Here is a 19,139-nt window from a genome sequence, read left to right as displayed (position 1 = left end):
TAATGAGACACGGTTTATGTTTAAAAAATGTCAAACTAATTGAAGGTATATCCTCCAAAAACAAGTCTAATTTAATTATTAAGTAATTTAATAAGACTTTTATAAAAGTATAAATCTTCAATGTAATTTTATAAATCTTTTTTATGATGTTTAGATATTTCTACTAGAAAACAAGACAAAAACTGTGTTTTTCATGTTTGTATTAATTCATTTAATTACTAACATCTAAGGCAGAATTAAAAATGTTAGATAACTTGTTAGCAAAAGGAATATAATTGGATAAATTGCAGGTAGAATTCGAGATATATTGAATTTGATGATTGGAATTTGTTTGTTTGAGAGTTTAAATGGTTTGTGGGTTGTGTATGAGAGTTTTTGGTCTGAATGAATATTTTGGATGTGTCTGTTTGTGTATTAGAATGGCCACAGGGCCTGTGTGTGTAGACCTGTCATATGAAATAAGGAGACGTCCGTGTCTGTGTCACTGTTGCCAGGACGACCACAGCCTCCCTGGGTTTGTGGGTAGGAGGCCTGTATAGTCTGCCTGTCAGAGCAATCATCCACACCACCATGACATTCCAACAGGACATGATGTCATCGCCACCTCTACCAATACAACAACACAGCACATTTGTCATTGTCTTACCTATTCTAATTTTACTTTCATAAAGGATTACAAACCTAAAAGGACGAGATAAATCCTCTCAAATATGCAAATAGGAAAAACCTAGAGGGATGTTAGTGCTGGAATTAACTACCCCTTCAGATGCTAAAATCTTAGTGCTGCTAAAACCATGACAGATTTGCAAATTCCTTTTTTATTTAACGTTATCAAGAAGCGTGCATTTTGTATCTGTTGAAACCCCATCAATGCAGAACCAACGAATCAGAATTAGTGTATACATAGTTTATATGCATAAATGACGCTATTATTGAGTTAAAACAAGCATGTGCTTGTTCTTGCAGACTGCAAGGTTCCTTGCCCCTGACTGTCCACGGTTACGCATAAGGGTTAGGCCTATCAGAGGGTTACATAAGAGAGGGAGTGCAGTGCTGGTGATTCCATAGTTAAGAGGAGCTCAGCCCTGTAGATTTAGCCAAGAATGGACAGGAGCTGCAGAATATCGCACATGCTCGTCTAACAGTTAGCAATAGCAGCTTAGCACACTCAAGCCACTAACTGAATGTGGAGAAAATGTTTTATACACAGTGGTCCCAAAATGTATTTGGACACTATTAGATGCTTAAGCCACACATACAAATTTATGAATGTCATTGCATTAGATATATAATGATGTTAGACCTTTCTCAGAACCAACAGCACTTTTCTAAGCCATTTTTGCAATTCCTTTTAACCAGCTGGTCTCAAGGTGATTATTAATGGTTGTCAGTTCTCCTCATGTTCACACAAGTGTCCAGACAGAGTAACCACAGATGAACATGTTTCACTAACGTTTGACAATCAGAAAGTGTCAAAAAACTTTTGGTCTTAATTTTGAATGTAAAATCTACATTCTTTTTGTGAAATGCTTTGCTTAAAAAATTTGCAATATTTCTTTAAAATAAATGGTAATTGGTTTGATATTTTGTCATATAATAGAAAGCCATTCAAACATTTTTAAATGTGGCTTAAGTGTCCAAATATTTTTGGGCCAATTGTGGGACTTTAAGAGATTAATTTGTATATGTGAAAGAGGGAGTCACTTACACACTCACTCACTCACTCACTGGGGGCACGTGGATTGTATAATTGATTCCTAATGATATAAATCTCTTTTCTGTCCCAGGAGATGTTCCCTGTCTCTCTAAATAGTTCTTTAATTAGCTTCCTTAAAGTGGATATGAGCACCCCTGCAACTTAATTTGTTATTACACATGCACACCCATACACACTGGAGAACACCGATAAATAGCCTATTTGGCATCAATGCCACAGCTGTCAAGTCAGTTGTCTGGGTGACAAATGTGTACCAAGATGGTTCACAATACAATCATTTTGTTATTCATCATTTAGAGTTTCACTGACTTTTACGTGGCAGCTGTGTATTTTGAAAAAGTTGTAAGTTTACACTGAAGTACAGCATTTGGTCTTACTGATTTTTTTTATTTTATATTTTAAACAAGCAGGTGGTACACTGATTGGTAAACCAAAATAGCAACAATATTTAAGGAGGTTATTATTATTATTATTTTTTATTATAATGTTTTGGGTTTTCTAATTTCTGATATGTTTTCAACTTTAAAACATAGCTTTGTGCATCAAATTATTAAAGCCCATGTCTTTACAGTATGTTAGCAGTAACGTACGTACTGTAAATAGTTAAAGTTCTGTCATCATTTACTACCCTCATGTTTTTCCAAACCCGTATGACTTTTATTTATTATGTGGGACACAAAGGGTGATGTTAAGTAGCATGTTAGCCTCAGTCACCATTCACTTTTATTGCATCTTGTTTTTCTCAATACAATGAAAGTGAATGGTGACTGAGGCTAACATTCTGCCAATCTCCTTTTGTGTTCCATGGAAGAAAGAAAAAGTCATATGGGTTTGGAAAAACATGAGTGTGAGTAAATTTAATCAGATGTGTTACTTGTTCTGAAAAGTTTGAGAACCACTGATCTAGAATTTTCTTCTTGTCTAGGAATGTTACTATTTTTGTTTGTATTAATTCGACTGAGATGTGATTTTTGTCAGTTACTTCAACGATACCCTGCAACCTTGTTTGCGGCATTACATCAGGTGACTAGATTGATAATTGATGATGTCTTTAATTTTAGCCTCCAGAAGAAGGGACATTTAAAGTGTGTGTTGTAAATCTTGCCTGTATGCATTTGATAAGATGTTGTTTTGTCACCTGGCAGCCGGCCCAAACATATTCTAAAACCTTGTTGGGATGTGCTAAACAGTCATACTAATACATTGTGTAGGTGGGAGATTATCTTCAGCACACACACACTTGTGAGCATGTCAACAATCCATGTCCCTATAGTACAGACAAGAACAGACACACGCATACTCAAAATGGCATGAGACATGGCAGTGTACTGTATGAGGAACTGACCATCTATTGCAGACAAACTGACATGTATGTTTGAAGAGGCAGGGGTGAGCTTGGGTGAGAGGGTAATTGTAATTACAGGTTGTCAACATTAGGTGTCACATTGTACAGATTTACAGGGGCCTATGTGGTAGTGATTGCAAACTGTAGACCAAGGGGGCAGCCTGTGACAGCATGTGGTGTTCATCCATGTTTTACATCATTTGCTTCAGGGAAGGACTTTGAGATAAAGGCCACAGGCACATACTAAACAGCCTTTACTGTCAGCAACATTTGCATCCTGAATCTAGCATTGATCCAACTGTGTATTGCTAAGAAAATAATTAGGAGAATTCCAAAGGGGAATAGAACAGATATCCAATTTTAGATATTTCAGACATCCTGCAATATATTAATAGTTAACTTAAAACTTAACATATTCAAGCTTCAAACACAACAGCTTCATCAGCCACTGCATACGTCTGATACGCCTGCAGCAACCAAAAATCCCCTTGGACAGCCTCTTGGCTCACTGATATAATCCTTGACATGGAATCCACATCATTATGTTTCTTGTACGTCATTTTAATAAGCTAATTATTATCTCTGTGTATTGTTTTGAACTCCAGGATCTATTAATGTTCCATCTAAATGCAATTACTCTGTGTCCTGTGACACTATGTGTCCTTGCATGGCAAAGTGCACTGTTATTTTGTGAATTTTCAGTCCCAGCACATCTATTAAAATTAATGGATGAGACAGTTCTCCTAAAGAGAATTGAATGAGGCTTTGGGTGCATTTTAGGTCACTTTGTATGGTACACCAGTAGCAAGTCTTTTTAGGAGATAAGTGGGGGACCATTTAAAGCACACATTATTTAGCAGAGATGGGCCACTTCTTTTAAAATGAATGGGAGAAATTGAAATGCTCAACCAAGGAGCTCTGAGCGCCCAACGGTCAACGGATGTATAAAGGAAATCCTGCCTTACAGTTAAAAGAGCCAATCACCTTTTAGATACAGACATCACCTGTCAATCAACTCTAGAATGCGCATGCGCATTAGCTATACAAGCTGGGAAAATTTTGTTATTTAACGTAATATGAGGTAAAGAATCACATTTTATGATTCCAGTATTGTCAGATTTTATTGCTGATTTGAAATATGTTCTTTGATCGTAATCTTGACCAACCGTTTTTTAGATTTTGGTCTTTCTCCATTCAAGTAGATAGAGGCTGCACTGGCATGACTGGAAATAGCCTCCCAAGAGCGTTCCTAAAATGGCTGACAGTGGACTGACTTGCTAGAAAGACTTTGTTTAAAGGTGCACTCAGTAATTTTTTCCCAATTAAAAAAGTTTTACTCCTAAAGAAATGAACTGTAATATTGAAACATATGTATAAAATCATGACCACTCACATGAGATGAGGACTCTAGTCTTATCAGTAACCTTATAAAAACTGTTTTATTCTGCATGGGGCAGAGGTGCCCTCGTGGGGGCTGCCATTTTAGAATCACATGACCAGCTGAATACCACTCGCTTAATCTCAGTAACAGTCTTGTTATTGGACACTTTCACTCTTGGATGAAATTAATCATGGCTGATTGTGAATAGTGAATTTCTACAATGGCATCTGTAACTGAAAACTTTTGATTTTGAATGATGCAACATCCACACCACTAGGTTTCACTGTAAGTCCAAGATGACACGAGCAAAAGTTACTGAGTGCACCTTTAATTATTCTGATTTGATCTGTTAATTTTTGCTTTTTATAGGATGAAGGTAAAGGCTAACATCTCGGCTTCAAATGCTTCAAACCCCCTTCCCCCAGTACACACCGGCCGTCTGTGCATCTGTATGCATGTGTGAACAAGAGAGTGAGAAAGAGAAAGAAAAACATTCCCAAACCATCTCCCCCCTCTACCGTATGTCTATGTGTAGTGTATATGAGTGAGCTCTTATATGTCAGAAGGGCACAGAGGTGCTGGGGTTATTTCTCTGGTGCAGTGCATTTGTTGATGATGCTGCAGGCATTTCCCCATTGGCTTGTCATCAGCTGTGCCAGACTCAGGCATCTTTGATCTGAGACGTGATTGGTTGCCTCACTGAGGCTACAGAAGGGGACATACTGGCACACATCCAGCATTTGAAGTATATAAAGTAACATATCTGAAACTATAGAATGCTACACTACATATTCTGTAGTGATCAGCCCCTGCAGTATTTTAATTAGAACATATATGTTCTACAAAATGTATTAGAAAGAGACAGCAGTAAAACATCAGCAATAGTACAGTGAAATATGAACAGACTCATATGTATACAGTATGCACTCAACTGTATTTATATATACAGTTAAGTTATATAACTATATATACAGTTAAGTGCGTAACTGATATTTATTATATGTACTTATAATATATGTAAAAAGCATCAAGAAATTGTGTAGTGGTAGTCATGGTACTGTGGGTGTAACCGTTTACAAGGGACAAAAGGACTTGCACTCCTTATTGAGAGAATCACTCCATCAGTCTGACCTTCATGACCTGCCTGTCCTCCACCAACACAACCTCATTGACCTCGTCAACCTTTGAGCTTTCCTTTAAGAAACTGTGAGTGTCTGTGTGTGTATGCTGGAATGAACAAGTACAAGTGTTTTTCTCTCTGACAAGCCATCTGCCTAGACAGGAAAAAGATCGCTGCTTCTGTAGTGGCTTCTTTATTACAGTACAGTCTCAAACAATATGCTTTATCAGTTCAAAACAGATATAAAAAATATCAAAACAGTCAAATTGCTCAGTTCTCTTCAGATTTACTGACATTTTGTATCTATTGGTTATCATTCATTGATGTATCCTTTGAGCTTTTTACATGGTTGGTTGTTTTGTGCATGCAGGTTGTTTCTAGTTGAAAGAGCTTGCACAAATTTTCTGTAGCATGCCGAGGCTTTATGGAGCGGACTGTCACTGTAGCCCTATGGCTTATGTGAGTTTGTGTGTGTTTGGTGTAAACTGTTAAAGTGGGTTAGTAAGTCATTCAGCCTAAGGGTAGCATCGCCATGTTATATCTGGGTGTTTGGACAGTGTCCTCTCTCACTCTTCTCTCTTCAGAATTACATAATCCTACATGATTGGTGGAAGGATGTACTGTATTATTTTAAATATAAATATAGATGTGCTTTAATGTAGAAGACAGCTTTTTAAGAGAACGTACCTAATCTAAAGGACAAAACATACTATGCACAAGTACGTGAACGCAGACGTTTCTAGCTATGCAAGATCGATTTTGTGCATTGTTCCAAAATGTGTCAGGCTGCAACTCATAACACAACGCAAGTATGCGTTCTCAAGGTTGCCTCAAGAGGCGCTATAGCGGACATTAGCGGGAACTGTCAACTTTTACAGTGAGTTTTCTCTAAGTCAGCTACTGTCATGGCGTAGTGTGACAAGTCTCTAGTTCTCTTCAGGAAGGAGGAAGTGGAAGCCGGTTAAACAATCCAATGTAAGGCTTTATTCACACATAAACTAATGCTTTTCAGCACAACACCAAACACACATGATCACGGCTTCGTGCATCTCTCTCTCCCCTCCGGCGGTCTGGATTGCCCTTTTATCACCCTTCAGCTCTCACTGCAACACAAAACAGTTGTTAGAGATAATTTCCCACAGGTTTCAATCCTTACCGCTCTTCCTCTCCCGGCCTCGCTCTCTACAGACGTCGCTCGGCCATGCCCACATCACCACACGGAGCAACAATTTGAAGAGAATACACCTGAGCAAACCACCTCAGTCAAGTTTAATAGCACAGACTTTTGACGATAACTCTATCTCCTCCTTAAGTACTGAGGATTGCTACTGCTACAGTTTTGCAAGAATGCATGTTATCAATGTTCAACCACACAGTGCGTTGGCAACGTGTCAGCTAAGCACTCGTACCTGCCCACGCATAGTATATTACTGGCCTAATGTAACAGAATACAGCATGATTTAAAAAAATTGCAGAAATATATTTTACATCATACACAAGTAAAGGTCAATTATTGTTACTTCAGTACAATCAGAAAAGCTTTTTGATTTTACTGTATTTAAAGATTAGAATTTCTTGGGCACAGTTTTAAATGGTTAAAGCATTAAAGGGGTCATAACTAGACCTTTTTATTATTTGAATATGTTCCTTGAAGTTCACTTATAAAGTCGATAAAAATTTTTGCACAAAAAACAGTCATATCTTTGTAAAACATGATAATATTTCACCCCCATTATGGCCCTCTGTGAAACACGCTCGGTTTTGGTGCTGGTCCTCCTTTAAGACTTGACAGTAAATGCCAACTTTTATAATTGGCTCTCTGCTATCGACTGATCTGCTCTCTACTTGCCATCTCACTGCTCACTGCTACTGGGCAGGGCTACGGAAGTGATAAGGTAAAATATGCATTGATATATTATTGTGGAGGCAGTCAGATGCAAATATCTACCACAGTGTGACATCACAATGTGGAGGAAGTAGAGAACGAGTCGTTTTGGCAGCTTGGTTTCAACAAATTATCTTTTTGCAGTGAGGAGGAAGTTTTGAGTTCTGAAACTTACAGTATGTTTTTATAGTACATTGACCACTTATGTCAAAAGATCAAGGAAAAATGTATTCCTCATGTCATGACCCCTTTAAATAATACTATATTCAATTAGAATATTAATATTCTATAAAACATATGCCAATTCTTGAGTGCTTTCTGCAACTAACATGATTCTGATATGAGTACACTTTAAATGAAATCGAAGAAGTGTCATTTTTGGCCAAAATGAAGGTGTTTTGAGTACATTTCGGCGGTACATAACAGCTCGCCAGTGCAAACATTTAGGAAAACTTTGCATCGGCTGTAACACCCTCTTACTGCCATTGGTCCACATCATTGGTACGATGACCTTGAGCTCAGTGAACACACTGGCGTGCAGAGGTATTTGCAAGCTGGTGCACATTAACCTACATTTGTACGACTGTTCGCATAGAGATATGTCATGCGATTTTTTTGTTTAAAAAAAAGAGTATCTACTCAAATACTCTTAAGTGCCCATTCACTCTGTTGTTTGATATACTGCTTCACTCATGCTGTCTGCGGCCGAATGCCATTCACACATCTGCCCAATGTAAGATATACCTATCCTCATTCTTTTGTCTGTAATCTGCCCATTAACACTCTTTTATACACCCATCTTTGCAGTAGTATCAGTGTCATCATAAAATACAATATCAGTGTAATTGGCACATATTATGGCCGTGTATAGCATGTTAGTGCATTAGCGCTATGAATGCAAAGGTAAACAACAAATACACATTATCTACTGCATATACGTATACTACTTTTAATCATCAATGAGAAGTTCAAACAGCTTCTTTTACTGATCTAGTGTGAATTCTACTCACAGAATGAGGCATGAAGTCATTGAAAACACATTTTAATGTCACATTAGTTAAGGTTTTACACGTAGTCTTGATCATCCTCATATTTAAATGTACATCTTAACGCCTGTCCCAGTGTGAATGTTTGGAAACATTATGTCGTTGCTCAGCTGTTTCGAAATTCTTTTTGGCTCTAAACAAAGAATGAAGAAGCTCAGATAGCTGTGAAACGTTTACATATAAACGCTTTAGGATATGATACTTTTTCTAACATATATTGTATGAGAAAATCTGGGGCTGTCAGCAGCTAAATGGTAAAATTGGCCTGATATTCACTAAAATGCCTATGCTCTCTAAATATTGGTATCTAGTAGTTTGTGTGTATGCGCTGTATGCCTCTTTACGGCTTTCCTCTCAGGACGGGATGGTAATAGCTCGCCTTAGGCCACAATTTAATTCCATGTAACGAGGTCCTTCACTAAAGTGGCCCCAGGAGCCCCTCTCTGAAAGAAGCAAATTGATCACAAAGACAATCTAAGGGCCTCTCTTCACCTGAGAGTGCAGTCTCTCCATCTCACTCGTCTCTCTTCTCCATCTCCCTTGATCATTCCATCTCAGTATCCTTATCTGTCTTAAGCTTTCTTTAAGATCTCTCCTGCTCTTCTTCTAAATCTCTTCGAGGGCCTCTATTTCAAAAGCTTACACAAACAGTTATTTGCTTTTTTTTATTTTTTATTTTCTCTGTTTCACTCAACACGACGCTCCTAAATGTAATTTTCTTAGAGGCTTCCTAAAACAGATATAATCACCTTAGTATGCTTTTCAAATCTGGTTATGAGAGTTTGCTGTGTAAGAGCATGCATGCAGTCAGGGCCCTTAAACACACATGAGGTCAGCTCTGTGCATGGTGTAATGGATCCGAGGTAATTGGATTTCTTTGTGTATATGTGGGTTTTCTACATTCCACTAAATGGACATGTACTGTACGTCTTGACATGTATGGCTAAACAAGTCTGTGTAAACAGACTGAAGTACGTGGAAACTAACTGTGAGCAGTGTGCATACAAACTCATACATCACAGAAAGAGAGAGCTCCACTCTAGATCCGATTTCTGTGTTACATAACCATGTGTTTTCATTCTCTCTAAAGCATAAGACTATGTTTCTCTTTCTCCTGTGTGCCTGAGGTGGAACAGTGCACCTTTCAGCACAAAGTTCCTTTTTGGACACAATATATCATGCTGCAAGATGTTAAAACCTTACAAACAAAAAGACATGAAATTCATACTGTATGTTCAGGTAGTATATATTGCATTCAATATGCAACATTGTTGTGATGTTGTTAGAGAATTGTCTCCAATGTCAATGTTTTTTAAAGATAAGGATGCATAAAGCTCCCCAGACCCCTCCTGCACCATATCAAAATCCCCAGGTGCCACTGTCTAAAGCACACATTACTGAATGAATGGACACCTAGTGAAGGCGAGACCAGTTGAAGAGAGCTAATAAAACCAACAAGCTGCAAAGCAGAGAAAACATGCAGAGATGACACTGCAACAATACCGCAGGGAGGGTAAAAAACAAATGCACATGTTTAGCCTTACAGTTCAGTCTCTCTTCAAGCTACTCATGCACACTGAACCATCTCAAACAAGGACTCAGCAAACAGATGACACACTCTAGTCTGCACATTCTCAGTCAAAACTAAGATGCTTTTACAAAAACACTGCTGGGGATCAAAGCCAACACTGTCACACTCTAAAACAGATGTCAAGACACACTATCTGCTTGACATTATGCAGTTACCTAGAATGAAAATTTTACCTCTGATCTCAGTATGTATAATACGAGTAGTTTGCCCCCTCAAAATTTAAAGTTTAATAGAATAAAGAACGCAACTCAATGAATGGATTAGGTTTGTGCTGGCTGTGCAACTCAGTTTGTGCGTCACTTTAGGAGATTACATCTTCTGCTTTTCTTTGCGAAATCTTTCCCAGGTTGCATAAGTACAAGGCATTAGTCAGCAAATTAGAAAAGAAAAAACTACAAACTACTTGTACAGCTACAACTGATCATATGATATTAGTACCGATACAAATCTGGGCTTCAAACAGAAAGACAGGACCAAAATGAAATTGACGGCACTGATGAAAACAATGTGGTGAAATTTCGATACATAAAACCGCAACCCTGTCTTGTAGTTTTCCAGTCAGAAATGTTGTCTGCTGCTGCTGTTCTGGGTGCTTGAAAACTCTTTCTGAAATTAAAAACATCAGCAAATGTTCGGTCCTTTATCTGGAGTAACACATCAGCATATGTGAAAAAAAGAATTTCACTGTATATGTGCAAATGTATAATGTGTGATAAATAAATTAAATTATAATTATTAATTATAATTATGTTTTAGGTGAATACATTAAAGTTTCTATCGGCACACTTGATGCTTTTGTTTTCATTTTAACTTATAGAATGGGTTTCTATTATTTCACATTAAAATTGTATTGTTGATTTATTTCATTTTACACACAATACATAGAAATAATGGCTCTGTTATTGACAGTTGTATGTAGTTATTGTTGGCCTACTGCATATTTAGAGATTTAAAGGAGTTTGCAATGTACACTGCATAATTCATGTCTGTGATGAGGTTATGTGGACAGTGGCAGTCAAACAAACAATGTTGTTATTGATCTTACTCCTACCTGCAACTGCAAAAAACAAAAACAAAAACAAAAAACACTTACATTCACAATCTGGAAAAACAACACTTAAGTAAAGACAAGTAATCAGCTGGGACTTACAAACATACAGTACATAGGATAAATGTTTTGAGTGGATCATACTGTACACAGTTATAGTACAGTATACACACAGTTTAATATGTTAGTTAACAGTAGAAATAGAGCTCATGGTTGAGCGGGCCATGCATATTGATCCAACTCTTCAGCAAGCTAAGCCACGCAACATCAAGCAGGCCGATGGAGAGATGGCCTCTCACTCTGGGAGCCAATGTGATGCTAAAAGCTATTGGCATTGGGAGTTCATGCGTAACTCTGTCTCTTTTTGTGTCTATGGCTCAGAGTTTCAGGGGTGCAGCCTGGAGTGAGATGAGCCTGGACAAAGCAACAAGGTAATCCAGTACGGAATTCACACCCAGATCTGGAATAAATGCAGACCAGATACTGTATGTCTCCTTGCTGTAGTTTTAAAAACAAACAAACAAACAAACAACAAACAACAAACAACACATACAATCTGTGTATATGCTGTGAGTGTAGTGTGTGTGCAAACTCAGTTTGAATGTGATCTGCGTGTGACAGAGTTGTGGGAAAACTAACACCAGCCCTGAAGCAGCACTGCACACTGAAATGGAGAAGATGAGATTTGGAACGGATGTGGATCTAGAGTTACTAGATTGAGTACCACAGTCCATCAGATATATGCATTGGAACCCATGCAAGTCCAACTCCGATCAATGAAGCAATCTGATAAATGTTTTGACCAATAGAACACATCTCTGTGTACACAACTAACACCCTCAAACACACAACAACAAACCAGTGCTTTAGTGACATGTTGGGCATGGGCACTATAAAAGAATTGAATGCCTTCGGTATTTTATGATAATTTTCTACCTCTAATAAAACCAGTTTTCCCACTATGAATGTTTACAAAATCAGCACAGATGATACAAATTACTATCCACTATGTTTTAGATATATTTAATATATATATAAAAATTAACAATAGCTGTCAAACATTATCTGTGTTCTCCTTAAAAATCCCAACATGAAGGGAAAAGCTTTCTGACTATCAGTATAGTACACAGATCAGCCACAACATTAAAACCACCTGCCTAATATTGTATAGGTCCCCCTTGTACCGCAAAAATTCTGAGATGCTATTCTTCTCACCACAGTTGTAAAGAGTGGTTATCTGAGTTACCGTAGACTACCGTGAAAATCCCATGAGATCAGTTCAATTCAGTTCAGTGACTTTATTATCCACAATGTTGAAATTTGTCTTCGGCTTCACCATACACAATAAAAACACCAACACATCACATAAAACAGCATAAAAAACATAAATATAATCCATTAAAAGTATACCCTCTTCAGGCATATTCAAATACCTACCCACATATTTACACACATATACAACTACACGTTTAATAATCTGACTGCTGTTGGCACAAATTACATCTGATACACATTCTTGATAGCCCGCGGTTGCCTAAAACGCCTCCCTGAGGGTAATAACTGAAAGTGACTGTGTAGAGGATGGGTAAGATCCTCTATAATCACCAAAGCTTTTTGTTTTACTTTGGATATAAATATATCGTTTAGCTGCCTCTGTGTCTTACCTACAATTTTATTTGCTACATTAACAACTTTAGACAACTTTGCTTTGTTTTTTACACTCAGGTTTCCATACCACATGGTCATATGGAAAAACATAATGCTTTCCACGAGATACTTGTAAACAATTTCTAAAATGTCTTTACTTACAACAAAGTGGTTTAACCTCCTAATAAGATGCAGTCTCTGCATGGCTTTTTTTTTTTTAAATAATCTGTATACTCAGTAAAATTAAGATGACTATCTATACATGTTCCCAGATATTTAAAACTGCAAGCTATTTCTACAGGGTGCGCACCAAGTTTTAAAGGTTCAACTTGTTCAGAGATTTCCTGCTTCTTGCTTGAACCAAATAATTATTTGGTTTTATTCATATTAATCTCAAGTGCACACAACCGACACCAATTCTGGAGGGAATTAACGTGATTATAATAAAGATCATCAGTTACAGAAATACTCAAACCAGCCCACCTGGCACCAACAATCATGTCATGGTCCAAAACACTGAGATACATTTTTTAGCCCATTCTGATGGTTGATGTGAACATTAACTGAAGCCCTGACCCGTATCCGCATGATTTTATGCACTGCTGCCACACGATTGGCTGATTAGATAATAGCATGGATGATTGTTGGTGCCAGACCGGCTGGTTTGAGTATTTCTGTAACTGCTGATCTCCTGGGATTTTCACACACAAAGGTCTCTAGAATTTACTCCGAATGGTGCCAAAAACAAAAAACATCCAGTGAGCGGCAGTTCTGTGGATGGAAACACCTTGTTGATGACAGAGGTCAATAGAGAATGGCCAGACTGGTTTGAACTGACAAAGACTACGGTAACTCAGATAACCGCTCTGTACAACTGTGGTGAGAAGAATAGCATCTCAGAATTTTTGCGGCACGAGTGGGACCTACACAATATTAGGCAGGTGGTTTTAATGTTATGGCTGATCAGTGTATATTTAAGATGTCTAATATTGACAGAACTGCATTTGCTGAATGGGGCAATCACACTGATACACTGATCATAAACAAACATGAAGCGTAAATATATGGTAATTAACACCCACACTAGCAATAATAAATAAATAGTCTAAAGTGCACTGTTACAATCTGTAAATCAGAGATCAGTGAAAGATTTATTTAATTTTGTCATCACAAAAGAAACTCTCATGAGCTGCCGAGATTAACAAAATGTAGGGTATAATAATAAAAAGCTAAATAAAAAAAAAAAAAGAAGCAAAAACTTTCATCCAATCAATTAAAGTAGAAAATGGGAATCACTGGATTGCAAAACACTGATAGGTCAAGTGATAAATAATAATTTTCTGACATAGCCTAATGCCCAACGATTAACCGGCAAACTTCAAAAACTATTACATGTTTTTAGAAGATTGTAAGAAATTTGTTTTGTTCATCTAAATTACCTCAAGACTAAGTGGTTGAACTGGTATTGGAAAGCATGATGAGGCCCGCGGGGCAGGCCGATGTCAGACAGGGCACTCAGGCCGGGTTCGGTTAGGGGCCTCCGATGCTGATGTAATTCTTTCTGACACGGTCCTTTGGGGCATGGAGAGAGACAAGCAGGGAGGTGCTCTGGGCCGTGTATAGTTTGTGACACAGAGATGCAGAAAAAGTGTTTGTGGCGTTTCCCATGGCAAGTGCACTTATCAGACACTTTAAGAGCGGATCTTAAAGTTTGTCCGTGCAAGAGTGAAAAAGATAGCGGCCCTACATAGAAATATGATTAATAGCTAACACAGACGCAGACATTATAGTCAGAGTAAAATAGACAGGTTTTACTTTTAAAAATATCCACATTCAGCATCGAAAAGTTTTAGTAGCCTATGGTAAACAAACTCGTGTAGGCCTTATTGTCGAAATGTAATGCGTGTATTGTGGAACGTATAGTTGTTTAGATGTTTTTGTTTTTTTTTAGGCTAGGGCCTATATAACGAAAACGATCGAATAACGAAAATAATAGAAAACTGTTTAGAATGGGAAAATATATTACTTTGAATCAAGCGCCTTAATTGGAGCAAAATAATTCAATTTAGATTGTAGCTCAACATCAGTAGCCTAGTTCTTCTATTTTCCAACGATCTGAATCTTATTTGTGCAATTACAAAAAAACTCAATGGACTGTAAATATCGTTATTATTATTATTATTATTATTATTATTACGTTATTAGCTGATTAAAAATATCAGCCTTTATCTAAAGTATGAAACAAAACTTTTTAATAGGCTAACAGTTTTGTTTTTATCAGCACAATATAAACACGAAATATGCATTTTAATAAGTAGGCCTACTGAAGTGCGCTGACAGTGGCGATAAACGAATAATATTATATTAAGTAAATTACAAGCCACACTTCATCTTTTTTTTTTTTTTTTTTTACACTACAGTTTTTGCACTTTACTGTTCAATTCTGCCGGGGTTTTTTTTATTCTCTAAAAGTCGACAAATACGTAACATTTTTTTTTAAATCCAGTATCCAGTCCATTAGTTTGCAGGTGTAAATGCAACAAGCGTGAAGACTGGAAGAGGGAAAGCGCGCGCTGCTCCAATGCGCGAGTGAACTCGGGTCGCTCGGACATTGGTGCTGCACTTCGACGCTTTCAGCGAGCAGCGGCACCTGACTGACGGAAATGGGTCAGTAGAACGCATGACACAAACCCTTCTTTACCCACACCGTGGAGGTCTGCCTTAAGATACTACTCACCTAAAAAGAGCCTGACATATCTCAATCTTTCTCAAAACTAGAGCACAAGCCTCAAAGTAGGCTACGTAGCCTAACTGAACATTTTCGGTGTTAAGTTTTTAGGCTCGTATAAATACAATTCCACTCTTTAGGAAAGTTGGAGGGGAGATGTTGTCCATAGATAAAACAACTGGCTGAGGACGTCGCGTGGACTTCATAAACATGAGACTGGGAATGATGTGCGGCTTATTTCTCTGTGGAAGTCTTCTGCTTGTGTAGCTATGGTCAAAACCCTGAATATGAAGTTATGCAGTTGATGACGTGACAAATTATCCATATGTTAATTCATCTAACAAATGTATACAGTATTGTGTACGCATGGACCCCTCAAAGCCCCATGAACAAAGTATTACTTCAAAGAAAGAAAGAAAAAAAGAAATAAAGAAACAGCACCAGGATGGAAAACTGTGCGGACTGAACCCTACTTCATTATTCAAATGAGCTGTCAAAAACAGTTGTATTCCTACCTCGCATAGTGATGGCGACTCGCTCCCGAACGCGCAGTCATGAAGGAACAAACATAAACCAGAGTAAAACAAAACACAAGATCCTCGGTGATGATGAAGTTTCGTCTCGTCAACGTTAGAACGGGAGACGGCTGTGCAAAACCATTCCAGAGGTGCGCGTGAAGCGGGCGAGAGCGAGCGGCGCGGTGGTCGGACTCTTCAGTTGTGCGGTAAGGCCAGCATGCGGGTTTTCACATGACATCTGCGAGCGCATATACCCAGTGGAGGTTTTCACTGCCTCCACGAGCGCAGGAGAGAGCGCACGGCAAGCTGACAGGAGCCCGGATTGGACTGACACTTTTCGCTCCGCCCACTTTCCAGTGTCTTCAGTCATTAAGTTGTGTTAAGCAGACAGTCAGACCATTTTCGGGCTGCGCGTATGCGGACAAGACACTGGTGCTTATGGCAAGAGTTCGCACACAGCCGACGCAGCGCACGTCAAAGTGACTAGTGAAGTCTCTAGAAAACCTTAAAAAAGAAGAAAAAACACTTCTCGCACCTGTCATGTTTTTTTTTTAATTTTTTTATTTATTTTTTTTTTTTTTTACTTTCCATTTGCTTTTATTATTATTATTATTATTATTATTATTATTATTACAACTACTACTACTACTACTACTACTATTAACCTATAGTAGGCTAGTAGGAGTAGTAGTAGAAGCAGCAGCAGTTCTAGTAGGCAAGGTGAAGTAATGTTCATATTGTAATTTAAAGAGATGGATTGCGCTGTAGCCTACTGCATGACTGGACATACAGAAACTGAGAAAAAAAATGTGAGGATATGATGTCAAGTTAGTTTGTAAAATGCAGGCAAAACTTTAAAGATAGACATATTTGGTGTTGGTGAAATACATGCTTATTACATCTAATGAATTGTGTAATAATACAAGTTTAATGCATATCTATCAATAATAAATAGCCTACATATAAAACTAATTCTGATATTCACATTTTGACATGTGATTGATGAGAAGACACCAGCTAGAGAGCAAACAGCCTTTAAAGACACACAACATTAGCCTACTTTCGGTCCTTTGACCAGAATTCACAAATATGAAGACTATATCCTTTCATTTAAAGGTTAAGAAAATGTTTTGAGAATAATATTTCTGTTATATTTCTGGCATGTTATTGATGGGCAACGTGGGCAACATTTTAAAAAGTAAATTTTACTGTTTACAATGATAAATATGATGATCTGGCCAGTAAGGATGGATCTGTCAGGCGTTTGATTCAGATGCAGTACTTGAGGTAAACAGATGCCAAATATCTGGTAACTTGTATTGGTTAAAGGTTTCTTTACAGTGCAAATAATGACTTATATGGCCTAATTTAAATGATTTATTTTTTACACAAACTGCTAAGTGTATAACGTTGGGCTCAATAAATAATTTAGTTAATTCACCATAAATCAGTAATTCATTAGGGGTCATCTACTCTATCAATTTAAATAGCAAATAGCTCAGGAGAGTGTGAAATTGTGTAGGGGGAGGTGGAGACAGAGACAGTGCCATAGACCCATACAGGGAAAGGCAGAGACTAACTGCCTAAAGCACATCACCACTGACCTACATTTCTTTTCTTTTTTTTTCTTCTCTTTTTATTTTCCATTTCCCCTGTATGAACAAACTCATAATTGTGATGTAATGACAAAAAGCAAGCATGACAATAAAGCCAGACTGGTCCACTGGAGACTGTAAGGCACTGTCCTGGAGTGACAACACTGTTTTTGAACAAAAAGCTTTTTTTTCGTGGCTATTCAAAGGGCTGAGTGTTGTAAAAAGAAATACATGTAACCTGTGAAGTGGAATAGATAGGTTAAAGGGCACGTAACCTTTCTGAAATCAACATACAATATTTGTATTTTAACAAGGTTTTTCATGTACTATGCTGCCTGAAATGTGAGACACATGGTCAGATTATTAACTGATATGTGTATTTTTACAAGGTTTTAGATAGACAACAGAACTACTGGAATAAATTAATGATGCAAAGATGGATACAGCCATATGGTGTCTGAAAAATGGTTAAGTTTCAAACATTTGGCACTGTACAGAGGCTTAATAAAGCGTAGTGCTTAGTGCATCCCCTCTTCTTTCTTCTCTCATTTCTTCTCTCCATTGTATTTGCTTTTGTAACATACTACTGTCAAATAGAATGTCTAAACTGTGATATTATTTCTCATATTGCTCCTCACAAATGACTAAATATTGGTCATTATTTTTGAGAGAGGGATGCTGAAGTCTAAAGACAGAATCATTAAAAGAGTTGATAGATATCTCTGGTTTTAAAGTTTAAAGCATATTTATCAGAGGTGTGTAGTAACGAAGTACAAATACTTCGTTACTGTACTTATGTACAGTTTATTTTTTTCCATATTTGTACTTGAGTATAAATATTTTTTTGGACTTTTACTTTCACTTCACTACATTTTGAAGAGAAAATTGATAGTTTTACTCTGATACATTTCTTTAGACCCTTTCGTTACTTTGCGACATAACACCCCCCAAAAATAACAGCTGTACATGCAAAAATGCGTGCAGATCGGCGATAGAGGTGTGATTCGTTGAAAGAATCATTTGAGTCGAATCTTTTTAATTTGATTCCTTTGAACTGAACAAAAAGATTCAAAAAGTGGTCTGAATGATTCGTTTTGCAAATCATGAATCTGAATCAAAATCATAAGCGAAGCGCGTTCCAGATTACGCGTTCCGTCGTCTGTCTCCTCTGGGGAAGACAAGAAACTGCTCATGTAAGTTTAAATTTGTTTTTTGACTAATTAATTTGATAAGTTTAGGCTTAAATATTATGAAAGCTGTTAAATAATGAAGTTATGTGCGATCAGTCTCCTGCCTTTTCAGGAGAAATGTTCATATAAGTCAATCACATGCGTTCACATTTTACATTTATATTTTACATGAATATTTACTGTACCAGTGCTCATGAAAATGTCCAACCATATTTATTTTTATATTTTATGAAGATGGATGAATGGTCTTTGCCTAAGCAAAACTAGTTTTCTGGTGGTTGCAAAAGTGTTATATTTGCTGTGGAGCACATTTATGCTACAGTATGTG

General features: G+C 37.4%; 1 protein-coding gene and 1 pseudogene across 1 annotated transcript in view; one reads left to right on the top strand and one right to left on the bottom strand.

Annotated features, from left to right (window-relative positions):
- LOC127439569 (nuclear receptor ROR-beta-like) overlaps positions 1–16,268 on the bottom strand; it is a 29,434-nt gene extending 13,166 nt beyond the window's left edge. Inside the window, exon 1 of the mRNA XM_051695735.1 lies at positions 16,024–16,268. Within this exon, the coding sequence (XP_051551695.1) occupies positions 16,024–16,030 (7 nt within the window). The 5' untranslated portion in view covers positions 16,031–16,268. The remainder of the gene's footprint in view (positions 1–16,023) is intronic.
- The window catches only part of LOC127439765 (uncharacterized), a 31,168-nt pseudogene continuing 28,063 nt past the window's right edge, over positions 16,035–19,139 (top strand).

This window comes from Myxocyprinus asiaticus, chromosome 4 (genome assembly GCF_019703515.2).
Source record: "Myxocyprinus asiaticus isolate MX2 ecotype Aquarium Trade chromosome 4, UBuf_Myxa_2, whole genome shotgun sequence".
Classification (NCBI taxonomy): Eukaryota; Metazoa; Chordata; class Actinopteri; order Cypriniformes; family Catostomidae; genus Myxocyprinus; species Myxocyprinus asiaticus.
Note: the sequence above shows the minus strand (reverse complement) of the source record. Positions and strands in the feature narration are given on the sequence as shown.